This window comes from Clavelina lepadiformis, chromosome 6 (assembly GCF_947623445.1).
Source record: "Clavelina lepadiformis chromosome 6, kaClaLepa1.1, whole genome shotgun sequence".
In the NCBI taxonomy this organism is placed as follows: domain Eukaryota; kingdom Metazoa; phylum Chordata; class Ascidiacea; order Aplousobranchia; family Clavelinidae; genus Clavelina; species Clavelina lepadiformis.
This window is the reverse complement of record NC_135245.1, coordinates 5,856,314-5,884,270: the sequence shown is the minus strand read 5'-3', so window position 1 is coordinate 5,884,270 and position 27,957 is coordinate 5,856,314. Positions and strand designations below refer to the sequence as shown.

The following is a 27,957-nucleotide window of genomic DNA, read 5'->3' as shown; positions in this document are numbered from 1 at the left end:
AACTTCTACTGATTGACAGCAGCAAGCCATTACAAAGCAGAAAACAAAATTTCAGAAACTGGTGTATTTGTGCTCAGGTAAAACAAAACAGTTCAGTAAAACATTTGAAAAATTACATTTAATACTGTTGTAACAGTAGCCTAAACAGGTAACATAAATGCACAGCGATGAACAACGGTAGGTGAATCAAAGGAGTGGCTGAATCTGACACCGATTCTGCAAAATTTTTCAACAGAAAATACATATTCTAGCTAGCAGATAATGAGGTATTGTGGTGCACGCCTTGAAACACCGGAATTCACTGTTTTCTTGTAATATGTTGATACCATTTCGCACGCTAATAATAGGTTTAATTTCCTATTGAAGATTTCCTATCAACCAAATCTCCACAAAATGCGCTAGGTTTACTAATCATATTTTGAAACATGGCAATTTAACATTGGTAATGCAAAAAAGAAATGTGTCAGTTTTACATAGATTCTGTTGGTAGAAAACTAACGTCATAAAATAATGGATAAATATTTGAATTTAATACAGAACAATTACATATCTACACCATTCAATAATCTCTAACATAGATAAGGTTTTGCATTAACGAAGTGGAAGATTTAACATTTATTTGGCTATATAAAGAATGCGATAAAATATGTTAGTTAGTTGCATAGCAAGAAAGTGTTCATAAAATGCAGCAAAAAAATTACTTTCGAGACGAGGTATCAAGCATAAACTTAACTTGTAGTTGTCTTCCATTAAATGTAGGTGGTATGATACCAATACACTAAAACAGTTGGATGATAAGTCAAAGAAGAAATGGAGATTGTTGAAGAGCCTCAGTAACAATATATAGATGCAATGCATAATGTATGAATTGTGTGAAACAGAGAGACTAAAATGAGAAAGTGTCGGTAGGTTATACAGCTACTGTATCGTCATCCATAGTCCTTTTCTTGCTAGTTCCACAGCATGTTCTATTTTTATCTGGATAAGTAACAAGAAAAAACGCAAACAGAAAGGCGAGTAAGAAGCATGCTCCTGTTGTAAGAAGCATCGCCTTGCATGTTTCAAATCTGTCAATAATCGGACTGCTTATTGCGGCAGAAGCGATGTTGCCCGCATACATTTGGCATGCAAGTATTGCACAATCCAGTCCAAAACCCCTGCTTGTATTTCCAGGACTTGTCAAGACGTACTAGAAAACACATCAAACACATTGTATGTGAAGGCCAAGTCTCTAAGCAATCAAGAATATGTTATCATGCTCTAAAGTATAAATTAGTGCATACTAAATGAAGCAAACATATTGAAGTAATCACATATTGTAAAGAAAATAAATATTCATAACACAGAAGGTCTATTATCATACCATTTTGTTTTGATGATACTTTCCAACAAGTACATAAGGTAGAGTTAGCATGGTGGCAAAAGTGACACCAATGCAACTGTTCAGAATCAACATTACCCATTTGTTTGTAAAGAAGAACATAATGATCATAACGACTGTTCCCAACAGAAAAACAGATGAATAAAGAAAGCGCATGCTTATCTTCGTAAGGAGATGGAAACGTTCCAATACAACTAATGCAGATTAAAAGTATTATTTTTAATATATGAGATAGTCCGATTGCAACAACTTTGTGATATTAACCGACTTTATTTACATCACGTTACCAGGAAATATGATCATTGCAACAGCGTAGATGGTCAGCCCCCAGCAACCCATTTTAACACCGGTGTTGTAATCTGCTAATTCAGTTGAGTTGGAAAGTGCCTAAATGTAAAAATGTGGAAAATCAAGCAGTTTGATAAACTGGAATTTGCAAGAAACATGGACAAAAATCAACGAAAAACAGAAAATTTTCAGCTAAATGTAAATCCGATATACCTTAGGATCACCATGATAAACTATTCTTCCCATGAGGTCAGTGTACCATAAAAGAAATGTTTCCATGCCGACAAACCCAAAAAACTGGACAGCACATAACCATCGCAGTTCAGATGGCATTGTAAGAATGGAAAGCCAGAGCTGACGAAGTGTGACCGGGCGTTCTTATTGTAAAATAAAATTTAAGTTGGTTAAGCAGTATTTGACAAGACAGAAAGAAAGTCGTGATCTGCATATTCAGACTATTTCAAGCCAAAACACCATTTCTAACTGCTTAGTTCTTTTTTTACCTTTGCATTAGTTGTAGAAGTTTTATTTTACTTTTCTTTAGTCTGTTTAAATGTTAGATTATAATAACAAAAGCCTGATGATGATGATAAATTATAATCAATTTCATGAGCATTGCATTTTGATTGAAATTTCATGCATAAACGATTCTGTTATGGACGTAAAACGTCTGTATCTTGAACAGTGTATGTTGAATAATCAGGTCTTTCAATAATCAATTTTTCAAATTCTATCTTGAAAACTTATGATTTTTGGTGACCAGCCCATTGCAACCATTCTAGGACCAGGTAAAAATGTGTGTTGCTCATCGACTAAGGTGGTAACTAAACTTTAATAAATATTCGGAAAACGATCAAGCAGTAATCAATAGTATAATCATGGAATCTACATAATGCATGTGAAAAGATAGTTGTTAAAACAAATGGAGTAAATATTTGCAATGCAGATGGTCATCCAATGTAGACAGTATAACATATCAAAATCAATTACATCGGCAAGTTTTGGATTACCTTGTTTCAGCTCTTTACTGCTGTGATCTTTGATCGACTTGCAATTGTGCTTTGTTGAGTTTTTATTCGGAAGTAATGTTTCCACTTGATCATTTGTAGCACAAACCTTTTCTTCAGCCCTTGTTGAACTTTCTTTGTCATTCAACTTTTCTTCTTTCATGTTTTCAGTATGATTGCCGTTTAAAGTCCATGTTTTGTTTGAATTTAAATCTGTGTCTATGTTTTTGTTTAAAATAAAGTCATTGTTTTGTGTAGGGTCGGCTATACTATTCTTTATTGAAAACTGTTTATTTCTGAGAAGATTAAGCAGACTTCCACCAACATCAGACGTCCGGTTTTCTTTTGTAAGTAGTGATGGAAATGATGTAGAAATGTCATCTGTTTTCACTGCCAAATTCAAGCATTGTTTTGTCTTCATTCATAAGCTTTATCTGTATTAATACTGACCACAAACTAATACTAAGCATTGTAGTGTAGTGTAGTGTGCTTAAAATCAAGCTTACAGCTATCGTTTGATGAGGTTGCCATGGCTGAGTCCTCTCCATATGCTGAATCTTTGGTGACTAAAGAAGACGTAGATTCACTATTAGTTTGCGTACGCTTATTTAGACCACCAGGACATGATGTGGAAATGTAGAGTCCTTTGCTCATTGAAATCCTTGAGAGTAAACTCAATGGCCGTTGATTATATGGCAGGTGTTCTATGAGTAATAAGTGGTAAGTAAGTGACTGGACATAGAATATATGATGACATATATTTAATCAACTGTAAGCCTTAGATCATGGATGCCATGTTCAAAATAACAATAGCTTGTTAGTAACTGTTTGAAAACAAAAGATTAAATGCTGACATAAGCTTTTAATATCACTGCCATCTAGCAAAATTTCATATTCGAGATCAAATGTATTTACAGAGGTGTTGTAAACAAGTATTATCGTAATTATTCGGACAACAAACATACCTTGTAGTACATGTTCACCTGTATTTGGGCAAGATGAAACCTAAAAAATAATACAACAAATTATCATTATTTGCTACATTCCTAAAATACTTGGTTAAGAGAAGTGAAAAGAAATATAAAACAAAACGCCATGTTTTTCACTTACAACTATTTTTGGAGTAAAGTTGTCACATTTTTCAGGGTTTGTATTATTGATTGAGCACTCTGATTCTGTTTTAAAGTTATCAGGTTACAGTATGTTACATAATTACAATAAATTGGTTTCATAACGTAATTACTTTAATTGGTTTCTAGGCCATCAAATCAAATTAGATAAAAAATAGCTTACTGAAATCAAATGACACCAAAGGTAGAGAAATGCTTACATATAACCTTATAAATATATTACTGCTATTTCACTAATTGATCACTAATACACTTACATACAATTCACTATCTGATTGAATACCTGTCTGAACATTATTTTGGGCAGACTTTGATTTTCTAACTGGTGGCAAGTGTGATGCAATAAACTTTGCTGAATTACTTGCAGTTGGCGTGGCTGTCTTCACTTTCACCCATGGTGTTTCCTGATATAATAGCATTACATGAAACAAGATTATTATGACAAGTACATTGTTTGTGTCAGTGATTGTTAATGATGAAGTTGGAGAACACCATTAAAAAGTTTCAGATTTCACCATTAAAAAATCAAGTTTTCCACTGAATATATTTTTTTAAACCGTTATCCTTGTTTCAAGTTATATAAGTACAAAGGTTATTTACTATAACCGTTATTAATCAGACTAATTTTATAAGTACGGTTCCCCAAACTTAATTGTGTATCTTCCACGATATAATCCACAAAGCAAACAATAATTCCTTGCAGATTACCTGCAAAATGATACCACTTTAGCCAGTTTCAACACTATACTTTCCATACTTGATAAACAAAAGACATTGCTTCGTGTTATCGCCAGGTTTCGGAAAACGACAATGGGGTAAGTTAAAGCAAAAAGCCAAAAGCAGAAGTCAAACACATTTCGATTGTGTTTATGTAATGAGTGCAGACAAGTTAAAAAGCTAATCAGTGATGTTTTGTGTGCATATATCCGAGAAATGGATTTATTAATAACGTAACATAACATATTATCATCAAAAGTAATAAATTATTGTTAGTTATGTGCAACACTTGCCTTACCTTTATACTAATGAGATTGCAGATTGTTGTTGTAATGTATATGACAACAGCAAATATGTAAACAACTTTTATTTGGCTGGCAACACTGCCAGAAGGAAATGTATTTTCCCAATCTATTCCATCAATTATAAATCCAAGAGCGCCACCAACACCTAAAAGAATAACCTAAATAATAAATATCTAATCCAAATAATGTCTTTGTTCTTGTATGCCCAAATCTCATTCATGCATTGCTTTAAAATTAATGCACAATAATAGTAGATGTATTTTCATAACCTATTTCTCATAGCACTTCTCACATCAATATGAGTTAATCAGTTGTATTGGATTTAGCTCGATACAGTGCACTACTAATTTCCAACAGTAATATTAAATATGAGGCAAAAAATACACCAGCGTAGCCGGGTTAGTGTAATTAGACAGTAAATAAATAATTGTTGTTACACTAACATTAATCATTTCCTGTCTGTTGCCAGGGAAATACGTTTCAGTAGTTTATAACTAATCACGATTTTTTAATTTAAACATTAGTGTACAATTAAGGTGTAGTGAAAAGTGTATAATTTAATATGCTATGTAATTTCTTACTAGAAGTTCAGTTTGATGGTTGCAACTTTTTTCTGCTATTTGCTATAGAGCCCAAACCACTATGAAAATTGTTGAAAGAAATACAATGAAAGCTCATTAACTCTTTGTTTAACACAATTTGCCAGATAACTCCAAGTTACTTTGTCGGTTATAGTAAAACGCCTATTAAAATGCATGCAAACAGCAATCCACAAATCCTTTAACATGAACTGTTTTGTGATCCCCAGGACATAACTTGCTTTCTATATCTAGAAATTAGTCCAAATATCATTTATTGTAATTCAAACGCCATAGTATATGACTTCACTAATGGGTCGTTATGGGCTAAAAATTTTGCTTAATTTAAGCTCAAGCTTAATTTTGCATTCTATAATTTTGTCGCTCTTCATCTCAAAACTTTCATGGGGGTTCTGGTATAGAGCAGAGGTCGGCAAATAGTGCAAATAGGGTCGCAAAGCCCTTTTCTCTAGGCCATGATAAACTTTTTAAACTTGTACAGAGTGACTTCTGACCAATCCAAACAAAACAATTATGATAGATTTATCAAAATTGATGAAAATTTACTATTCATTTTGGTGGTTTAGTTAAAAAAGAATAAGCATTTTTTTAAATTAAGTCATATGTTGTATACGGCTTAAGCTTCTTAATCGAAAATTAATTACTGAACTTTTTGAGGACTAAGCTGAAGGTAATATTTAATTTTTCGTTTTTATAAGTGGCTTATACTCAAGGTACTTGTAAACAATGGTGATTTGTATCATTTTTAATATCTTACGATATAGCCAATGTCTGAGAGCCATAATTGCTTATGCAAACGTATACAGTATATTAGTTTAAATTTACTAGGCTTACAGACAAGGTGGTATATATTCAAAGAAATACGGTAATTTTTTTGAAACAAAAACCAACTGGCCAACATATTGATGAAAATCTATCATATTGTTCTGAAGCAAATAAATTTGAGATTTGTTTGCATCTAGGCATACACACGATATTCGTGTCCGCAGTAACCATAAAAATGTTCTTTGTGGTGCAGCCTTACGACCAGGGCTTTGGAGCCGGAGCCAAGGAGCCGTGTATTTTCAACGGAGCTGGAGCTCTACGTGAAATTTAAATGGAGCTGGAGCTCTACGTGAAATTCAAATGGAGCTAGAGCTGGAGCCAGTTGTTTGAAAAATAGCTCCGGCTCCGATGTATTTCATAAGATGTTATGTTACTAGCCTACTACTATTGGTTGAATTCACACAATTTAACAGCAACCCTTCACAAAATTAAGAATTGCTGGGGATTTGACAGCAGAGCAGCCACATGTTCATAGCTGCAACCGATGGTACTGACTACTGACTGACCCATTGAACTAGATATTCCAAATTGAGCGTTCATCCTTAAACCTCAGTTTTTGACGTAATGGAGCCGGAGTTGGAGCCGGAGCAGTGTTATCAATGAGCTCCGGAGCTGGAGCTAATTTATGATAAAAGAGAGCTCTGGAGCTGGAGCAACTTAACATTTACGCCTGCTCCAAAGCCCTGCTTACGACTTATTACAGTTATCATTTTCAATTGCTTAGCATGCAAATCATGCTCACAAAACATTGTGATTGTAGGATTCTATTTTTATGTGGGTTGCACCAAAAAGTGTTGGCCAACCCTTAGTATAAAGCAATGAAGAACCTGTGTTGAAACTACTGTATTAAGACCAGTTAATCAGAAGGTTTAAGATATATATGCAAAAGTAGAAAAAAGTAATGTAAACATCTAAAGCTACTAAAATAACGGAAATAAAGCCAACGGCTAGACCAATGTCAAAGCAAACCTAGGTGAGGTCAAGGTCAAACATTTATATTTTTTGAAGCACGTAATCGGTTATTTATATATCTGTTTCCAAGCAATTAGGCATGAATTCTAGAACAAATGAAAAACATTTTCACGATTTTATTTTCAAGAAGTATAATTTTCCTGTCTATTTGTTTGTAAAGTAAGCTTACTGGTTAAGTAGCGCTTTGTGTTAAAGAATTAGAAAAAACACTCATATTTTGTTGCGCTGTTGAATGCACCAACAGGCAGTCTTCAGGAGGTAATATAAGATTTTACCGGCTATTGAAACAACCCAGAGAGAAATAAACAAAATAGCTTACCTATAAACACAGTTTGCAAAACAAAAGCTTTTGGCTGGTCTTGAGCAGAGCAAACATCAAGTGTGTATGCACGAAGCGGCGTTTCTGTTTGATCTAGGCAGAAATCCATAGTCTGTGCGCCAAGGACACCAATAATTGTACCCCACAGCCTCTGATTTTCTTTATCTGGTGCACTTAAAGCTGCAGCTGTTATGTCAAAAAAAGAAACAAAAGAAAAGCGTCAGGTGTTTAATCAAAATGCATTATTTTTATGCAATGCATTGCAGATGTTCATATGATATTTATCAGTTTACCAATGTCTTTGCTAAATATAAGTAGGGTAAGCCCAATAATTGCCCCAATGACAAGGCCAACGATAAAGGGACGTCTTCGGCCAAATCTTGACATGCATCTATCACTTTGTGAGCCCAAGATTGGACCAACAAGTATTCCAATGATGGGACTAAAACACCACATGAAGCTGTAGTACTTTTCTGGCATGCCTAAAAGTGTCATATATATATCATAAACAGCTTGTCAGGATTAAAGATTAAAGCATTATTCACACTAGAGCCTGGTATGGGTATACCCACCTTGCACAGTCATTTGAGCTATTGGTATGGATGTGTGTTTCTTTTCTACTGTGATTATGGGTATGATATTTGCAATGCGGTTCGGATGCACAATTTTATTATTTATTACTTAGATATATAAACTTCTGGTGAATCAATGTCATGTCATCAATTACGTTTCTGTTACATCACATTGACAAAAACATGAGATACAGTAACTACTGGCGCTACTTGCAACAGTGGTAAGCATATTGTTCTTGACACTGCTTGTTGCTATCAAGTTATTAACTTGTAAATGCTCATGGCATAGTTAGTGACAGATTTGCAGCTTCATATTTAAGAAATAATGGTGATACATACCATAGATACCAAAATTAGAAACAAATTATAACCTTTGTTAACAATTAGTTTTGTTTCATCGAAACAGATTTTATTTGTACATATTCTGTCATTTAAAGCTATGTTACCAAAATGGTCAATCTATTATATTGATCATTTTAGTCAACATAATACTGTATAAAAATCTTTTACTTGAATCAAATTGAAATTTTGGGAAAAACGTATAATAATCTTGTAATGTAACCATAACATACCCAGTTGCAAAATTATTGGTGTCACCAAGACAATTTCTACTGCATACAGAAACTCTCTGCCACACATAATGGATGTATGCAGCCATAATGTTGACCATTTCCTGTGTGGTTTTTCATGATCACTTGCTCCTGCACTTGTATCACTTAGTACAAGTTCTAAAAATGCCACACCAGTTATGCAGCTAATTAATAAAAACGATTTTATAGTTGAAATGAAAATTCTAATCAAAAGCAAGATAACAATTTTCATCAGTACCATACACTAATAAGTAAACAAAAAAGGCAATAAAGTGTCTACATCTGTGCTCTGTGTTTGGAAACAGAAATTGCAAAAAGAGGTAAATGCTGTGTAATAATAATAGTTAAGCCATTTTATGGTTTAAATAAAGAGAATAAACTCATTAATTTAGACTTGACAATCCAATGTACTTTGAGTACCCAAAAGTGGCAAAATGTCTGAAAAATTAAAATCAATTCCTTCATTCTAAATTCCAAACCTGGTATGCATGACCAAAAAAATAATTAATAGGCAATATTGACTACGATAAGTTAGGACAAACAATTATATGTAATAGTATATGAAAAACTAAAGATATTCTACAAAAAAAAAATAAAACTCCTACCATGGCCATTCCTACAAGAACTTGAAGGTTCACCATTTTTAGTACCACCATCTTCCATGCTGCAGCACTCAACATTAACCAGAGCAATTAATCATGTATTAAGCTCATAAAAAGCTGAAAAACAAAGGTTTGCTGCACATATTTCAAAGGCATAAGTATTGAAATACTAGTCTATGGCAAGGTAATTGATTGGCAAGCTAGATTTATAATGTTTTGAGGCATTTCAAACGCCCATTGACATTGGGATGATTACGCTGTATAAAAAGTTTGCAAGATATGCCGGAGTTTTCCAGCACAGCCATAGCAAAGGAACAAACATCATTATGCCACTGACGTAAATATCAACTTCAGTCTTTCTGACGTGGTCACAAAATCGTGTCATAAGAAACAAGCATACAAAAATTGTAAATGCAAGCCAATGGCTTGCGATTTGAGGAATAATTAGAGTTTTAATATTGGCGTGGCGTAAAACATAGACCTAATTTTTTTGGTGTAAATCTCTCAGTCCATACAGATACATACAGGACGATTAGGCCTATACCTCTTTACATTGAAGATTTCACTGAAAAATGTCATAATCTGCAAACAGGACTAAAAACTAGAAGGCAGTTTTCAAAGCAATAATAAAAATTGCAAATGTCATGTTAAAACCACTTTAAACCTACTTTGTCCAAAGTTACCTAAGATGCTAGGCCTAATTCTGTGCTAGCAATAGCTTGATACACACAACGTCCGCCTTAATTTTTCCAAGTCTGCCCAATCTACAGCAATATGCTATTGTTCTAAAATGCAATGCCAGAATATAGGCTTATAACAGTAACCCATTTATACATACACTGTCTCTAAATCTTTATAATGAATTTAAAGGCTGACCGGAACCACCACAGCCATAATTTTGCCGTGAAATAAATAATTACAATTATTTTAAAGTAAATACAACTATTTTAAACTAAAATTGCCTAAACTAATCAAACAACAACATTTGCATTATAGAAGGTCATTTAACTTCAAAACTATTTTACTTTGCGTACAGGCAGTGAAGACGGCAGAGGCTCATTTAGAACAGAAGAACTGCTGTTTTGGTATCGTTATGTCCTTTGTTTACTTTTTTTGCTGCATAAACAGCTGATTTTATATTCACTTAAACTCATTCAAGCGAATAACTTTTGTAAATGGTAGAGATTTAATCGAAGTGCCTGTAAACTGGACAGTGTCGGCTTCTGCATCCAAGCGTGTCGGGCGTTGGTTTTGATTTTTGATGTAATAAAGTTTTCTTAAAAAATTTATCTTCCTTGAATTAAATTCATATCTCGAAAATTACATTCGGCGTTAGTAAGTTTGCCTTTAATTTTTTTATTATAGTAGTTTGTTTGTGTTCTTTTCGTTCTCGAACAATTTCGTGCATTCATGATGTAACATTACGTATCTTAAATCGTCCAAAGATCATAGATATCACTGCCAGTGATTCACTGGTTTATAGACAGGGCTTTGGAGCCGGGGCCGGAGCCCCGGAGCCGTGCATTTTCAACGGAGCTGGAGCTCTACGTAAAATTCAAATGGAGCTGGAGCCAGTTGTTTGAAAAATAGCTCCGGCTCCGATGTATTTCATAAGATGCTATGCTACTAGCCTACTACTATTGCCTGAATTCAAATAATTTAACAGCAACCCTTCACAAAATTAAGAATTGCTGGGGATTTGACAGCAGAGCAGCCTCATGTTTAAAGCTGCAACCGATGGTTCTGACTACTGACTGACCCATTGAACTAGATATTCCAAATTGAGCGTTCATCCTTAAACCTCAGTTTTTGACGTAATGGTGCCGGAGCAGTGTTATCAATGAGCTCCGGAGCTGGAGCAAATTTATGATAAAAGAGAGCTCTGGAGCTGGAGCAATTTAACATTTACGCCTGCTCCAAAGCCCTGTTTATAAAAAGACTTTGAATTAGTGAAATTTCATTTTCCTTTTTTGATGATAAGCAACAAAATAGAATTCGCCACTGAAGTGAATACTGTTCAGGATTAAGGCTTAACCTTATCGGTATAGATAGCAATTCGTTTGATTTGTTCAATATTAATGCAAATTAAAATATTCTTTATGAATATTTCCTCATTGTGTTTTTATCTTTTTAGGCTAGCTTATATACGATTTGCGTTAGTGTTTCGGTGTTTAATAATATAGGCCAGGGGTGTTCAAATGATTTCTGCCATGATCGACCACAGCCAAACCTGACAACATGATGATCAATTAAATACGAATAGTAAACAGGGCTTTGGAGCAGGCGTAAATGTTAAATTGCTCCAGCTCCAGAGCTCTCTTTTATCATAAATTAGCTCCAGCTCCGGAGCTCATTGATAACACTGCTCCGGCTCCATTACGTCAAAAACTGAGGTTTAAGGATGAACGCTCAATTTGGAATATCTAGCTCAATGGGTCAGTCAGTAGTCAGTACCATCGGTTGCAGCTATGAACATGTGACTGCTCTGCTGTCAAATCCCCAGCAATTCTTAATTTTGTGAAGGGTTGCTGTTAAATTATGTGAATTCAGCCAATAGTAATAGGCTAGTAACATAGCATCTTATGAAATACATCGGGGCCGGACCTCTTTTTCAAACAACTGGCTCCAGCTCCATTTGAATTTCACGTAGAGCTCCAGCTCCGTTGAAAATGCACTGCTCCGGCTCCGTCTCTAAAGCCCTGATGATAAACACATTGGACAAGCTTTAATTTTTATGGTGCTTTATTTATGTAGATGTACCCTACATTGTAGGGCCTACAGCATATTAATAACTTTGTAAAAGTCAAAAGTGAAGTGTGCTACAGCTGCAAGATTGTTTCTATGAGAAAAATGATGAGTTGGTTTAAATCTCACAAAAGCATCGAATCGGAACTTTCTGTCACTTACTGATATCCTCAAAAGTTCATGAAGATGAGCATTTGTGAGTCTCGTTCTTTGCTTGTTTTTTACAAAATTCATTGATGAAAACAACGACCCACAAAGGTACGTAGAAGCGAAGCAAGTAAGGACTCTTCTAGCCAGCCTGATTATAACTGGCTACCTTTTCAAGGTTACAAGTGATAACCAAAACACAAACGAATAGCAACAGCTGTTGATTGAAAGATTTCGCTGCTGACCACAGTTGAATGATAGTACGCCCCTTGCCCTGGAGCTTCAAGTTCAGAGTATTTAGATGGGTAAAACAGTCAGCAAGAAAAGCCAAGTTTCATAGATTGTTATCTTCAAGCAGAGTACTAGTTTGACCCTTTTCATTCAAAAACATGACCAACTCTTTACGAAGGTCCCACAGCCATTTCAAAGCATTGCCCTTACTTAGCCATCTCACGTTATTATGCGTCAGTACATCACAAAATTCAGCATTATGCTGATCTAGAAAGTTCCTTAGTTTCCGGTGCTTTAGAGATGAGTGTTGAAAAATTAATTTCAACACTAACAATTGGTATCCACATAAAATTACTGTAATTTTTTTTTTCAAGACTACATTGGAAGATCCAGACAAAAAGTTGAAAAGATCCGAATCGAGATCCAACATTTGAACGCCCCCGATATAGGCTATGCATATTTAACACTAGGACAGCCGATGCGGTCATTTTTACCGATTTGGAATTTGAAAATGCTAGGAGGAATGCCCATGCTGAGTATCAAGCGGAAGACTGCTTTCAGCAATATTTTAGTGGGTGGTTTACCTCCAACGGCCGTTAGTGGTCATTTTGACCGCTCAATAAAAACTATCTTTTCTAAGCCTTTTTTCCAGCTGTTTCCGACGAAAGCTCGTTGTAAATTCACCCAGTATATGCCAAACAAACCAGACAAGTTTGGCATAAAGTTCTGGCTGTCGGTTGATGTGGAATCGAAGTATATCCTAAATGCCGTTCCATATCTGGGTGAAGACGAGTCGCGTCCACCCACCCAAAGGCTTAGTGATAACGTTGTCATGAATCTCATGTAACCATTTATGGGTAAAGGCAGAAATGTTACAACCGATAACTTTTTCACGTCGTTTTTACTTGCCAAAGAGCTGAAAAAGAAGGAACCCAGTCTTGTTGGAACTATGAACAAGGTTAGACGTGAGCTGCCCGCATCTGCAAAATGCTTGCAGCAACACTATTCTAGTAAGCTCATGAAGGCATGCGATCTGGCAACTCTGACTGTGTATCTGTGTAAGTCCAAGAAAAGCGTTTATGTTCTTAATTCTCAGCATCAGTCTATTGAATTTGGCGCATCTTTCAAAAAGAAACCGGAGACGGTGAAATTTTATAACAAGACCATATGTGGTGTTGATGTTGCTGATCAAATGGCCAGGTAGTATATCAGTGGCCCGTTGCTGTTTTCTATAACATTTTGGATTTGGCAGGCATCAATGCTTTTGTGCTGTATAAAAAACAAACAGATGACAAGGTTTCAAGACATCTTTAAGCTTGCTACTGAACTACGTGAAGACCACATCGTTGAAAGATCAAGCAGAAACGCTACGATTGCAATACCTCACACACTGCTGAACGCTCGTGAAAACAACAAAGCCAAGATGCGTAAACAGTGTGAAATAGCTGCAAACTGTACGCAAAACAAAACCAAGAAACTTTGTTTGAAATGTAACAAAACCCTATGTGGTAAGTGTACCGCTACGGAGCATTTTGAATCTATTAAATGTGCGACAACACAAATGTGAAATATTTTCTAATTTCGTGTCCAGGTATTTGCCCATTTGAAATAAAACTCTTTTTGGTGGATAGATTGATCGAGTCATGTGACTTGAATACTTGTTCAATAGCTAATTAAGCTGCAAACACACAACGCAAATCCTAACAAAAACGAATTTTCAGAGAAGCGGTCAAAATGACCGCTAGTGGCCACTGAGCGTTTATCGCAACTTCGGCCATTTTAGTGTATTAGTTGCAGACTTGCCGTTGCATTATTTTTGTGTTTTAACTTGGGTTATTTGTCTTTAAATTGCTTAACTTTAGGCCAGTTGTTTAATTCTTTTTTACGGTTTGTTATATGAGGTCCTTCTTCACTGCTATATTGAGATTACGTCGGAACGTCTTTATTACTGTAGTCAATAAGCCTACCCCAGAGGCGGACAAGCCCATGGGGAAACCGGGAAATTTCTCGGTGGCCCTGCATTTACAAATGTTGTAGGTTGCTTTTAGTTTGTTTTTTTTTTCACTAAAACTTATTAGAGCGAATAATTACATATAGGGCATAGGCTAATTGTTACATATTGCGCTTGGGACGTAGGTCCTTATCTTTCCTCAGAGAGCAAATTTATTTTTTGCGTTAAAGTGTGGGTTGAGGAGATAACATCTACCAAGTAAATCTAGATTTCACATACTTATCACAAATACCACTGTGAAATCAATATATTTAGTTAGTAAAGATGAAAGCTAACTTATAATTACTAGTGTACCATTAAACATATCCATACCATCAAACATCAGTACCATTAATCATGCACAAGTACCATGCGTTTTTGAAACACCAAAAAGTATGTGTTCAATATAATCACCTCAGTACCTTTGGGCTCTGTTGAAACGTTTTGTGGAACAAATATTTTTGCGCTGTAAGAATATATAACAATTATGCTTAAGAAGTAGATTTACTTATTGAAGAAACTTTGTTGATCATTATAATTTAGTATTGTGGCATGTCATGTTACCAGATTAATTAAATCACCTTTTACATATAAAGGTTTTGGCGGTGGCAGGTAAATATACTGACAATAGTTAGTAGTAAGCTGCTGTTGTAATTTATGAGAATAGACAGGGTGCAAAATTCTTGCTTAGCAGTGCTGTCTACTAATTCTGTTGTTTCAATGGCCCCATCCAAGCCCACTATTGTACTTACTGGTTTCGGACCATTTGGAGGTTATAAAATTAACTCCAGCTGGGTTGCTGTTAAGGTATAGTATTATATGAAACTTGTTACAGTACATTTTGCTCTATAATGCTCTTTACTTTTACCTTACAATACATGTTTTTTTTTTACAGGAATTAGCTGATATTGGCCTCGATGATGACAACTTTAATCTTGAAGTAAAAGAAATTTCTGTGGAGTATGAAGCAATAGATAAAAAAGTTCCTGGTTTATGGAAGAAACATAAACCATTGGTAAAAATTAGAATAACTAACTGTATACGCAAATTATACAAATGGAAAAAAATCAAATTATAATACACAAAATATACTATACAAATATGACTTATTTGCCAAATTAGTACAGTATATAGTTGCTAATTGCACTGCGTAAAAATGTTGCATAGATATGTAAGTTGACATAGGTAAGTTTTATAATATTTTGTATGTAATATTTCAATTATATTTCAATGAAAGTGGTATTTTTCAATTATTTTGAACAGCTTTGGAAAATAATTTTAATCTACCATTAGTTTTATTGTGTGTTCAGCTAATGGTTCATGTTGGAGTGTCTGGTTTTGCGCAAGCAATAACATTGGAACAGTTGGCTCACAACTATGGTTATAACCAGTATGTATGTCATTGTTTTATGTAGTTGTATGTATTGTAGATTCTAATACTATGTGAACAGTAAACATATATATTTCAATACTAAAGCTGGCATTGCCTTAGTTTATATGTACGAATATTTTTCTTTGCAGGACTGACATCAAAAAGAAATGTCCAAAACACAATTGTTGCAAAAGAAATGGTGAGGAAACTCTCAAGTCAACAATTGACATGCAAGACATTGCTGAATCAGACAGAGTTAAAAAAAGCGGAATAAACGTTGCAGTGTCACAAGATCCTGGAAGGTAGATAGCAAACCACACTTCTTGTTGCATTGACGTAATGTTGTGTACAGACAGATTTTGTAAGCAGGCCAGATTTTTCCAACATGTATTTTTTGTTGGATGGCCAAGCCTATTATTTGTTACCTAGTATACTTGATGTCTAAGCTTTTTGTCATTGTCTTACATAAACTATATAATTGCAAGTGATGGCTAAAAACTTTGTAACAAGTTGTAATTCCAATTTCATTTAAGGCTAAATAGTCCGGCTTTGAGTAAATACTTATAGTGAGGGGCAAATCCAGAGACATGTTAAGCTCATATCTGTAAAAATCATTTCTCCACTATACTAACTGACAACTACTCTTTGATTTAAGACCAACTAGCCCTTCACTTTAACGAATATATCTTGTAAACCAGATTTTATTTTCCAGGTATTGCTGCGATTATATTTATTATACCTCGTTATCAATGAAGCAGGCTCATACGGTTTTCATACATGTCCCACCACTAAACAGACCATATAGCGGCAATGATTTGGCTCTTGGTATTAAAGCAATCATCACAGCTATTTTGGAAAGGATTTCAGTGCAACATAATTGATATGGTTTTATTGTTTGTGGTTTGATGTTGAGATTTTTGTGTTAGTGATATATATGTAAATTTTGTCAAGGCATATATTTCACTGCAGTAACAATTCATCTTATGTTCATATTCTATTCGCATGATTTTCATTTTGCTGACTGGTTTTTCAACTTTTTGTCACGCACTTACAGGATTTTGTTAAAATACCGAGAACTGTTAGTATATTAAATAATATTGATCAGGTGTTTGTTAAAAAAATTGATGTTATTTCATGTGTCGTTTTGAGCTGCCTACTGTGAAATTGCTTTGTTGACTATAATGAACAGAATTTAAATTTTTCCTCCAATTTACAGTACTTATGGGGAAATATTATTGGACCATATCATATTTCTGTTTTGTTCTAGACTAGTGCGGAAAGTCTTACTTTACAGAGCAGCTAAACACAAGACCGATTGTTTTGTGTCTAGTTTCATCATGTTCATACCAAGAGCTTGCAGTTAAAAAAGTTCCCTGTTTTTTTCTTATTCAATCACTAGGCTATATTATTTCTACTTATTCCTATTCTCATACGCAGTTTGAGATTACCAAGGCTTCTGTTGTGTGCTATTTATCTGTTGTATTACATTACAAGTGTTCAATAGAGCAGGTTGCACACTCTATATACCTATGATATATTTCTCAATCGATAACAAAAACTAAAAGGCTTCATCACACAGAAAATAGTTTTTTTTATTTTCCAATGTGTGTAATGTATTTTTTAAATTAAAGCACACGTTTCAGGTTTGTTACTTAACTTTATATTGAGTTCATACAGAGTGTGTGTACACTGTACAGACTAATGGTAAGGATTGTGAACGGTTTAATTGATTTTGCACAAAACTGGTTTAAAGTGTTAGGTATGTTGCTTTGTGTTTGACTGGTGCGAGTTCCCTTAAAGACAGTGAATGCACTGTTGATTAGGAAAGGCTTTCTTCACTCAAAACGACATCTGGGAGAATAACTTCCAACGTCATTGATGCGTTTTCACCTATGAATTAGATTTTGTCTAGATATAGACAAACTTTAAGTTAAGAAAGTATGATTATAATTAATTAATCAAATAGATGTTTCTTCAGACACTTTCTGGACTGCAATGAAATAATGCATAAATTTATTTCAATGTAACCATCAGATGGTGCATGACTTATAGGTATTCGTATCAATCAAGCAGTGAAAAGTTTGTTTTCTAGACTCTGTAGAGTGTTATTTTATTCGCCACATTTGCATAGAATTAAAAAAAGCTAAAGAAACACAACAAAATTGCATTATAATATAAAAAGGTATGACATTTACTATTCTGTTATTACATTTACATAATAAACAACACATCAATCATTAAACATGCTTCCTTGCAATTAAACAAGCAAATTTTACAGCTTACTCTTAATGGAATTATCCTCAACTGTGCCTGACTGCAGAAGATGATTAATCTCTTCATTGTTATAATTATATTCTTTTAAAACTTCTATCGTGTGTTCACCTACGATGGGTTGCGGATTAGAATCTGCTTTCGCGGGTGTACGTGACAAGCGTGGGGCTGGTGCAGGGATATACTTTCCTTCTGCATCTTCAAAAAAGGACTTTTTCTCCCTAAATACACAAAAACGTTTTTACAGAGCTTGTTTACATTTGGATAAGCTGAATTTTTGGTATAATATTTGTTGACTGCCAACTATGACTTTTAATCATCTTGCTGTTTTCAAAATGACATGAATTGCCAATGGCAGGTTGTCTCATTGCCATGGTCTTACTACAAATATTCCAACCATGATGTTACTAATTGTTAAACATAAAAGTTAAATTCCTTAGTGATTGAAAAAAGGAGTTGCAATATTTTTTAATGGTGTTTTAAACATTGACGTCAGAGGCAAGATGGGCCGGCAATTTCACAAATTTAAGTTGAGCTAAATTTAACAAAGTATCAATGAAATATCATACTTATTATGAGAATTCTGGGGAGCTTCAGCATGCGTTAAGACTGGCATAACACAGTCATCGTCACCAGAAAATATTTCCGAAAGCTCATCTCTAGTGTAACTTGAAATGCTATCAGAAATAACTTTCTTGATGTTTGGCCATTCATCCACATCCATTTGATGAGGCATTGCTTCTTGGTCAAGTTTCAAACCTAAACGGATATGAGAATCAAGGTTACAACTTAATGCAGTTGTGCAATCGAAAGAAGCTCTGCTGATTTTTTTCTAATAACCTCTTAATAAGTTAGCATAAAACTTTGGCTCTATAGCTCCAACAGAGACATATTTGCCATCCTTTGTTTCGTAAGTGTCATAGAAAGGTGCACCAGAATCTAACATGTTCTCTCCGACTTCGTTGGAAAATAGTCTTTGTTTGGCAGTAAATAGAAATGATGCAACATAGGCTGAACCTTCTACCTAAAGGCAGAAATTGCGGTTCAAAAAGAAACAGAATTGAAATGAAACACACAATTTACATTACATAAAACCCTTAAATCTACCATATTAGCATCAATCACTTGTCCCTTTCCAGATTTTTGTCGTTCCAACAAAGCTGTGACAACTCCGAATGCTGCCATTAACCCACCACCTAAAATTGGTATCTATTATTATGAACATTAAACACATGTGGCAGCTCTGCACTAAAAGTAATTGCAAGTTTTTTCAACATTATGTTGGTTACCTGCAAAATCAGCGACCAAATTTATTGGGGGAGTTGGTTTTCCATCTTTTCTTTTCAGCATGGATAAAACACCTAAATATTGCTGATTTAGCACTGTAATCCTAGTATTGCAGGTTAACGGTTATGCAGCTTATTATAACCTGTTGGACAAACAAGCATAAAAAGGTTTTTAAACCTGACGTGGCAATGTAATTTATGTCGTGTCCTGCTTTCATCTTGTATGGCCCAGTTTGTCCATATCCACTCAATCTCACATACACCAGACCAGGATTGTCTCTCATTAGCACATCAGGACCAAGCTGTAGTTTCTCCATGACACCTGCCATTAATTACAAGCAACAACTTCACCTTTAAATTAGACGCAGTTTTGATTATAGTTTGTTTTAACTAGTAGTTCTGCAACAACCAACTTATACTGAATGTTTATATACCTGGTCTGAAAGGTTCTATAAGAACATCAGATTGCTTGGATAATTTTCTTAGTAGTTGCACACCATTTGGGTTTTTCATATCAACACATATTGAACGTTTTCCCCTGCAAAATGTACCCACTCTGAGAAGTTATTATTTAACACATTTCATTTAAGCTACAATCAACCATAATATATTTCCTGTCACAAAATGTAACTTTTCAGTAATGGATATAAAACCAATTCGTGATTACCTAGCCATAGTATCCAAAGTTGGCATGTGTGGCTTATCAACTCTAATTACTTTGGCTCCAAAATCTGCTAAAATCATTCCAGTAAAAGGTGAAGGAGCTAAACCAGCCAGTTCTAGAACTTTGATGCCTTTGAGAGCCATTATGTAACACACACTGATATATTTTAACTGAGAATGAAATATTGATGACTTGTATTAGCGAAATTTCTTTGTTGTTAACCGTGTGTGAAAACTGCTAACCAACAATATACATTTAATTTATTCAAACAATAGATGAGAGAAACTGGCTTACGCCCTTGAGGCAATTACCAAATAGTACTTGGGCAAATTCTAAGTCATTATGAAACTAAAATTACAATGTTTACTTAACAAAAAATTTTCAATTGGTAAGAAATTTTTATTTCAAAAATGACAAACCACATTCATCAATCTTTTGAAATTGTCCAAAACAATTGTTAGCGCAAAACTGTTTTTGTGTTCTTGCATTGGGTGCCTAAGAATTTAACATTACTTTTGTAAATTTATGTTTAACCTATATATCTGGTAAAAGTATCCTCATACTAGCTTTTAAAACTGGAGGCTGTATTAATTTCAGCGATACGCCATTGATATGATGACGCCTATTATAATCACATGATCCTCACCATTTTGTTTAGTATGTGATTGATTTCTCTGGCACAGAATTGACGTTTTGCATTATATTGTAAGTTATTACGTTCTCGTGGTACAAAATTGACATTAAATTTATCTGGCACATTGCAAGCAAACTTTCCTGTAGAGAGTGAAATAGTGACAGACTTTGCTTTAAAGGCGAGTTGAGTAGGGCTTTCCAGATGAGTAGGGCATATTGAATATCTTCTAAATATATCTCAAATCTATCAATTACATACAGGCAAATTCATGCGTAACTATTACACAAATCTTCTTCTCCAAATATTTAATAACTATTTCAGCAAAATCCAAACTGTACACAAATACAATAATAGATCATCACAGGACAACTTATTCATTCCCCGAACCAAAACAATAAAAGGTAAAAAAGTTAACATTTCGAGGATCTAATTTTTTGGAATAAACTACTAAATAATAAAAAAAAAATTAAGTCTCATAAATATTTCTAATATCAATTGAAAAGCGGTCTTGTGCAACGGAAGTTCTGTTCGGATAATTATGAATAAGGTAATAAATGTATGGTTATTAATTCTTAATAAATTATGGCTAAACTAATTTATTTGTGTCATATTATATGTAGTTAATTTTTGATTTGGTTAAAAGATTTTTTTATTCCGCTGTAAGTGCTGTACTGGGTCTCGGTTTTTATTTTACAGCATTATTTTAATTAATTGAGTTTCAGTTTTCTATCCATTTTAATTGTTTTTCTTTTGCAATAACATCTGGGGCAGATGACCTTGAGGTCTTTTCGCTGCCCGGCACCAATCAATAATTATTTTAGAATTATAATATGATAATTTTTAGTTTATTTTAAATGGTGAAAATAAACTGTCTCTGATAGCGATATAAGCTAAATCTTATGTCAGCATGAACAAACTACGATTTCCTTTCAAGCAAACATCAACTTAACCACGGTCAGAATTAGGTATTGCGTCAGATTATGAACTTTTATGGCACCTGCTTGTCACCACATTGTAGTAGGAACAAAGGCTTGAGCTAGTAACAAAATTTTTGACATGACGAATGTAATAAGTTGATGTATCACAATTCAAAAACTTTGTATGGGAAAACAATGTTGACATGATGAAAAAAATATTAAATCAAAGATTCATGAAGAAATAGTTCTGCTATCTTTTCCTTGAAAAATCAAGCCATGAAACCAACATAGCCTAGTATTGTATTGTTTATTTTTTGCCATTAACTGTGCAAAGCAAAAGTTAGGACGCTAATCGTTGTAGTTATAACACAATAAAACACATGTTCACCAACAGTTATTGAGCAGGAAAAAGTGGCAAAGCCCAAGAGCTTAAAACATGCAAGAGAGCAATAATAGAAATGTGCTATAAGATGGTAGGTTAGCATGGCCATCATTTGTTAGCGACGAAGGAAAACCACATTTCTAGATTTCTTGTAGTTTTCATTTTCAAACGCCCAGTACCTATATAGTTTAGGCCTAGAAGAATCACCTAACTGGTAACCGGTGCAGGGTTGATTGATCACGTACAAATTTTGCTGCATTCAACGAATGCTGGATATATATTTACCGCGTCCATCGACCATTGGCTGGCTGGTAACGTTGTCTCTCGGGAGTCGGGAAAGTAATATGATATTTTCGAAACACTTCATTAGAACTACAAAAAATTACAAAACTACAAAAAAATACTTTACGCAAATGCGCAGTTGCATCTTTTTTCTGCATCACATGTTTTCTATGTTTGTTTTATTAGCGCGCTGGTTTAATTATGACTCAGCAAAATATCCTATTGCTATATAATACAATCGATTGTTGTTTTGTGGTTGCGTTAGCAGATGGTGAGAAAAGCAGGCTACAAGTAGATCTGGGTTATATTGCGTTACATACACTTTTGAATTTGCAGTATAGGCTATATAAATATGGATTTTAAAAATATCAGAGAAAATATTGAAGATGTAAAAATTCTCTCCACTGAGAAGATTTCCGATTCCAAATACATTAAGCCAATGCGAGTAACTTACATGCAGGTATACAATAACGCCAGTTACGGTATGTTAGTCTTTAGCCTTTGCACTCCTTTGTGATGGCCTAAATGGAAAGGAGTTATATTACTAGGCTATTGGTATTTTTTGACCCTGGAAGTTGGACTTTTTGGTTCTATGAAATGACGTTTAGTTCCACTTTTGGACCTGAAACCTTGCTTTATCCAGTATAGTATACAAGTGCACAACCAGATGACGTCGTAATTAAAGTATTTCGGTCTAGTACAGAAGTCTCGAAGTAAATAACCGTGTGATGCATTTATATACTCGAACCCTGCTATTCAAATTGTGACGTCGGATGGTTGTGCACTTCAGCATTAGACCCCAATATTTTTTAAATCATTTGGACATGTTTCTCAAAAGTATATGACATATTGTGACAGGCCATCATAATTGGTCCATATAAGTCCACAAGTCAGGGTACACAACGGCTGTTTCCTTGCATACCGGAATTTTGCTTCTGCAGCCCCACGATATCGGCGAAAACTGCCACACTCTGCACTCCTGACCATTATGTGTGATTGCAACCACTTGCACAAGCTCTGCTAGTTCAGACAGCTAACTTCACAAAGTATGAAATATTAATTTGAATATTAATGTGTTGTTTTTCAAACTCAACCCGATTGGTAGAAACCTACCAAATGATACTGAATTGTTGCAGTGAAAATAAGTCAAAAATTCATGCACAAGAAAAAAAAATGCACATAGAAGATATTCCATACAAAAAATGGCTGTCTGGTCTCTGGCAACATAGCCATGTGTTTTAGAAGATTAAAATTTTTGTTTACGATGTCTAAAATCCATAGTGGAAAGTATGGCTACTGCACGAACAATATTCAAGTTATTTCCAATACCATTATTATTTTCTTGCCCGTTTTAAGCCTTTTTAACTTTCTCACCATGTATTAACACATGCTTAAAGCAATTGGCATTGTTTTTTGTCCCCACCACCCAAAAACTGACAAAAAATAAAATTGCAAAATATGGAGAAGTGTATTTCAACTTGACTTCCACTGAAAGCATTGCCCATTCAAAGATATTTTTCCTAATTTTTTGTTAACCAAGTACAAAAGTTAGAGCATAAAAGTCAAATGTAAGTGTACCTTCTAAGTATAACTAAACGTAATAAACATAAACTTGCCACATCTGTAGAATAGTATCAGTGCTGCAGTACTTATTATACACAAAAAGTACAAATCACACACCAGCTTAGACAAGTTCCTCAAAATGGAACTGTCTCAATCTAATTCCGATGGTAAGCTAAGTTTTTGCTAGACTCTTTCAGTTACAATATGCAGACACAAGAATCTGGCTATCGATCTCAGCCACATCAGACTATTCTAAACAGCTAATGTTGTCCCTTACAATGATTTTTTTAAGACTCCAGCATGTTATTGTTAATTTGTTAAGGCATGTAAACGTCTTTTTTTTGAGAATTGCCTGCCATTGTGTTACGAACCCACATTTTAAGTCGTACTACCATCAGAATAAGATTGTTTCTAAAATAAAGTCTACAGTAAACATTGGCCGGCATGACTACTCACATGATTTATAAAGTAGTGTAGTCTTTTTTTTTTATTTGCAAACGTGTTAGATCAACTGTTCTTAGATGACCAGACTGATATCTAAGTTAATCAGTTGAATTTAAAATAGTTGGTCACACCTAGTTACTAATGCTTTACATCACTTGTAGTACAAATGCAGTCATATGCTCAATACTCACGGAATAGGACTGTACAATATGAAATCATTGCAAAGGATTTCTTTAGTCCGAAAACAAATATTCGAATAACACACATTACCATTTTGTTTTAACATAATGTTCTACTTTCTGCACAGGCTGGAGTCAAAAAGACTTGGGATTATATGAAAGTTCATGACAGGTAGCTTGGTTTACTTTTGATGCTTTTTGGTAATATCTTGTTTTTAGTTATGTCTTACTAATAGTTTTGTTAGTTTTTGATGTATATAATGGTACATTTTATTATTTTGATATACTGTATAATAATAGGGTCTTTTTATTTTTACAGCGTTGCTGTGCTTATTTTCAATGTTACATCTCAAAAAATTGTGATGGTGCAGCAATTTCGACCAGGTTTATATTTGGTTCTATTGCATTGATATGACAATAGAAAGACACAACTTTAATCAATACATTATTTTATTTTCTAGCTGTATATATGGCGTCACACTCAAAATTAGAAGGTTCAAATCAAGGTATGCTTTGAATGTTTGCATTTATGCTATTTTCTAATGTTTTTTCTTGCTATCTCTGGTTATATTAAATGTATATCCCTTTTATAACTGTATTTGTTTTAAAGTATTTATAATCAATGTACAGTATATGCAATAAGTCTGGTAGCAATAAATGCCGCCAATGTGTTTTATTGATCTCAAAAGCTGACATGCTTTGGAGAACTGTTGTTTTCAGGAGAGCATATTTTAGAATAAACTGTTAACAGTTAAATTTAGACAATGATGGCTAACGTTTCATGAACCATTTTATGCTTTGATAAGACGTTTACCAAAACATTTCCAGTTTTTTAAGATGTAGGAATATACATTGCTGTACTGATTTCAACTGTGAAGTATCCTAATTCAGTTTTAACATTACCGTAAATACAGTACATTATATATATGTTTTAAACTAGCGCCATCATCTTCTGGGGTTACTTATGAGTTATGCGCTGGTATTATTGACCGAGATGCCTCACCACGAGAAATAGCAACAAGTGAAGTTTTTGAAGAGACAGGTTATAAAGTTATGGAAGAAAAACTTGAACCAATTGTTTCGTTTAGGTAATTAATGTATATATAGTAGAAGCATCATTTTGTCAATTATTTTTTTGGCTTTCATACTAAAACCAAGAATTCCCCCCCGAGTTTTATCCTTGTATTGCATCAAAATGTGACCCTAGAAATAATAACAGACTATTTTTCAATACCTCATAAAGTAGTTATCTAATTGCATTATGCATTAACTGCATTGTAAACTGTATGGTGCATAGCACTAATCTGTACAATTTGCTATTCAGTGTCTTGTATGAATTTTTCCATTTTCAAGGTCAGGCATTGGTGTGTCTGGAAATGTTCAGCATATGTTTTATGTAGAAGTTGACGACACCATGAAAGTAGGTTTTATTTATTTTACTCTTTATGAACAAGAAGTGTGATATGCAGTATTACATAACACAAACGGCGGTAGTTGCCAGTATTGTATGATTTAAATTCCTGGTCATTGCACTACAGTAGTATTTAATTCCATTAATATTGACTGTAAATTATCAACAGGCAACTGACGGAGGGGGGTGTGAGCATGAAGGTGAAATGATCGATCTATTTCATCTTAAGCTATCTGAAATCAAAATTTTCTTGTCTGACAGCTCAAAACTTATCAAAACTCCATCTGGTGCTTTATATGCACTATCATGGTTCCTGAATAACAAAGTTAATGAAAGTTTAAAACAATATCTGTAGCTTTCGTTATGTAAGTAGTAGTCTTCCTACTCAATGTCACAATGTTGTGTCGTAATTGCGCTTGTCTGTTACAGATTTTTGTGTTTTTAATACGTTTATTGTATTTGTTGCGTCTAGTACTCCAGTGTATGTGTTTTTATCATAATAGTCAATTATATGCAATTAAAACAATTTAATGTGTATTATACTGTAATGCCGTATCATCGCAGATTCAGTGAGAATTCCGTGCAGGATTCATTTCCTTTGAAACAGGTCATTGATGCCATTTTACTGGTATGGTAAACTTGACATGGAAAATTTTTTTCGAAAAATTTGGCTGAAATACACCCAGGACAGCAAACAAAACACCCAGATTTTAAATTAACAACAAGCGTTCTGGAAGCAGAAATATTTTGTATGCCATCGGCATAGGCAAAAAGGCCGTAGCCAGGGTTCAATTTCCACGGAACAAATATTTTAATTCGACCACGATTACACGTTTTTAAATAATGTTCAGCATTGAAAAATATTCAGGGCCATAATGTAACATAATTACCCAACAGAGAAATACTCAGTGCACAATACACTACAGCTACGGCCGAGAGAATCTTTGCCTCGGCCTAAACAAAGTGTTTGCACGACTTTAAACTCGACAATGATTCTTTAGGATTCAGGAAATATAAACTTCTGTTGGCGCCAAGACAAATGGGTTTAGTGTCCCAGCATATGGCATGATCGGAAGCGATGAATTATGTTGGCACAAACGCTTGTTGTAATGAAGAATAAAAGGTTGGTTCGGTTACCGTGTTCAGTTGGAAGTTAATTAGTTCTTAAATTTAATCAGACGTTCATTGTATTATTTCAAGTATTCAGATATACTAGTATAGATATTGGAGATATTCCAAATTTTATCAAAACTTATTACTTTTATCAAATTTTATTCTAACTTTAGGAATACAGCCGACAAAGACCAAGAACTAAATTTCGTTTTTAATTGCAATACCACTTTTATTTTGGTGGTCGGACGATTCAATCCACGGACGATTAAACCCCGGACGATTCAACCCACGGACGATTCAACTCAGGACAATTCAACCCGCGGACCATTCAACCCAGGACCATTCAACCTAGGACGATTCATCTGCTCACTCAGTTCCTTTACTAACTACTACGTCCGCATCAGTGGTTAATTTTAAAACTCTTTTCGTATGTAGTCTGAAAAAACAAAACACGTTGGTACATAAAAGTACCGCATACCGCATAAATTGCATCCGGCCGAGCAGCAAAAACACCAAATTTTAATGCGGTCACGGGACGGGTACAATGAGCAGTTTTGAACGCTGTCGCGTGCCGGATCCGGCCGTAGGTTGCCCACCCATGTTTTAGGGTGAGGCGAGCAAGGCGATCGACTCGGGTTTCCCACCATGAGGATAGAACAAAAAGAACAAACATTGCGTGCAGGTTTTATTGTTAACTATTCGCAATTTTTTGGGACAGGATTCATTCATTGGTTAATGCTGATTAACTGTATGAACTGTATTTAGAATAGGGAAAAAATTGTGTGAATCGAACCTTCGTGTAAATCGGTCCCCTTTCTGTTGAGATTACTTTCATATAGCTTGATGCTTAAACGTTCACATGATTTAAAACATTATGCCAAGACGAAAAAAAGTTGTGTTCTCTGCTGGCAAACCTCTGAGGTATTAGATGCACGATAGCAACAAACAATTCATTTCAAGTGTAAAATCTTAGGGGCCATAGAGCAAAATTTAGGCAGCAAAAAACTGAAAAGAAATGC

The 27,957-nt window shown here is 34.5% G+C and overlaps 4 protein-coding genes across 10 annotated transcripts; 2 read left to right on the top strand and 2 right to left on the bottom strand.

The window, feature by feature from the left end:
* Positions 1-49: 49 nt before the first annotated feature.
* Positions 50-9,442, bottom strand: LOC143461858 (solute carrier family 45 member 4-like). 3 transcript variants are annotated; one of them, XM_076959767.1, is made up of 14 exons: positions 9,311-9,442; positions 8,688-8,843; positions 7,837-8,025; positions 7,544-7,729; positions 4,822-4,973; positions 4,090-4,210; positions 3,787-3,851; positions 3,642-3,681; positions 3,183-3,380; positions 2,680-3,066; positions 1,883-2,046; positions 1,669-1,768; positions 1,364-1,575; positions 50-1,189 (listed from the first exon to the last, which is right to left on the bottom strand). In XM_076959767.1, exons 1-14 carry the CDS (start codon positions 9,366-9,368, stop codon positions 911-913), a joined length of 2,307 nt encoding a protein of 768 aa, XP_076815882.1. In that variant the 5' UTR covers positions 9,369-9,442; the 3' UTR covers positions 50-910. The 3 variants fall into 3 exon arrangements, with proteins under 3 accessions (XP_076815882.1, XP_076815881.1, XP_076815880.1); XM_076959766.1 differs by having other exon boundaries at positions 8,688-9,143; positions 9,311-9,401; XM_076959765.1 differs by having other exon boundaries at positions 8,688-9,420.
* Positions 9,443-12,051: 2,609 nt separating this feature from the next.
* LOC143461740 (pyroglutamyl-peptidase 1-like) lies at positions 12,052-17,438 on the top strand. The gene is made up of 5 exons (XM_076959587.1): positions 12,052-15,227; positions 15,316-15,435; positions 15,731-15,810; positions 15,942-16,094; positions 16,505-17,438. Exons 1-5 carry the CDS (start codon positions 15,078-15,080, stop codon positions 16,671-16,673), a joined length of 672 nt encoding a protein of 223 aa, XP_076815702.1. The 5' UTR covers positions 12,052-15,077; the 3' UTR covers positions 16,674-17,438.
* Positions 17,439-17,886: 448 nt separating this feature from the next.
* On the bottom strand, positions 17,887-22,382 carry LOC143461739 (alpha-methylacyl-CoA racemase-like). 5 transcript variants are annotated; one of them, XM_076959582.1, is made up of 9 exons: positions 21,953-22,382; positions 20,017-20,080; positions 19,784-19,887; positions 19,528-19,671; positions 19,353-19,424; positions 19,171-19,259; positions 18,904-19,087; positions 18,633-18,822; positions 17,887-18,284 (listed from the first exon to the last, which is right to left on the bottom strand). In XM_076959582.1, the coding sequence occupies exons 1-9, from the start codon at positions 22,056-22,058 to the stop codon at positions 18,065-18,067; spliced, it is 1,173 nt and encodes a 390-aa protein (XP_076815697.1). In that variant the 5' UTR covers positions 22,059-22,382; the 3' UTR covers positions 17,887-18,064. The 5 variants fall into 5 exon arrangements, with proteins under 5 accessions (XP_076815697.1, XP_076815699.1, XP_076815698.1 ...); XM_076959584.1 differs by having other exon boundaries at positions 22,154-22,381; XM_076959583.1 differs by having other exon boundaries at positions 20,017-22,379.
* A 96-nt stretch (positions 22,383-22,478) lies between these two features.
* Positions 22,479-26,362, top strand: LOC143461742 (uridine diphosphate glucose pyrophosphatase NUDT14-like). Its single transcript, XM_076959588.1, has 7 exons — positions 22,479-22,688; positions 24,543-24,586; positions 24,734-24,798; positions 24,876-24,920; positions 25,355-25,502; positions 25,768-25,834; positions 25,995-26,362. The coding sequence occupies exons 1-7, from the start codon at positions 22,581-22,583 to the stop codon at positions 26,178-26,180; spliced, it is 663 nt and encodes a 220-aa protein (XP_076815703.1). The 5' UTR covers positions 22,479-22,580; the 3' UTR covers positions 26,181-26,362.
* The last annotated feature ends 1,595 nt before the right edge of the window (positions 26,363-27,957 follow it).

Coding starts and splice junctions, on each gene's coding strand:
- LOC143461858 (XM_076959765.1), bottom strand. CDS start 8,946: ATGGTACTGATGAAAATTGTTATCTTGCTTTTGATTAGAATTTTCATT. Junction 3,682..3,786: donor ACTTTACTCCAAAAATAGTT/GTAAGTGAAAAA, acceptor ATTATTTTTTAG/GTTTCATCTTGCCCAAATAC. Junction 2,047..2,679: donor CAGTAAAGAGCTGAAACAAG/GTAATCCAAAAC, acceptor TTTTACAATAAG/AACGCCCGGTCACACTTCGT.
- LOC143461740 (XM_076959587.1), top strand. CDS start 15,078: ATGAGAATAGACAGGGTGCAAAATTCTTGCTTAGCAGTGCTGTCTACT. Junction 15,436..15,730: donor GGAAGAAACATAAACCATTG/GTAAAAATTAGA, acceptor TTGTGTGTTCAG/CTAATGGTTCATGTTGGAGT. Junction 15,811..15,941: donor CACAACTATGGTTATAACCA/GTATGTATGTCA, acceptor TTTTCTTTGCAG/GACTGACATCAAAAAGAAAT.
- LOC143461739 (XM_076959582.1), bottom strand. CDS start 22,058: ATGATGGCCATGCTAACCTACCATCTTATAGCACATTTCTATTATTGC. Junction 20,081..21,952: donor TTCCTGCTCAATAACTGTTG/GTGAACATGTGT, acceptor TGATTTTAGCAG/ATTTTGGAGCCAAAGTAATT. Junction 19,088..19,170: donor AAGTGATTGATGCTAATATG/GTAGATTTAAGG, acceptor TTCTGCCTTTAG/GTAGAAGGTTCAGCCTATGT.
- LOC143461742 (XM_076959588.1), top strand. CDS start 22,581: ATGGATTTTAAAAATATCAGAGAAAATATTGAAGATGTAAAAATTCTC. Junction 24,799..24,875: donor GGTGCAGCAATTTCGACCAG/GTTTATATTTGG, acceptor TTTATTTTCTAG/CTGTATATATGGCGTCACAC. Junction 25,503..25,767: donor GAACCAATTGTTTCGTTTAG/GTAATTAATGTA, acceptor TCCATTTTCAAG/GTCAGGCATTGGTGTGTCTG.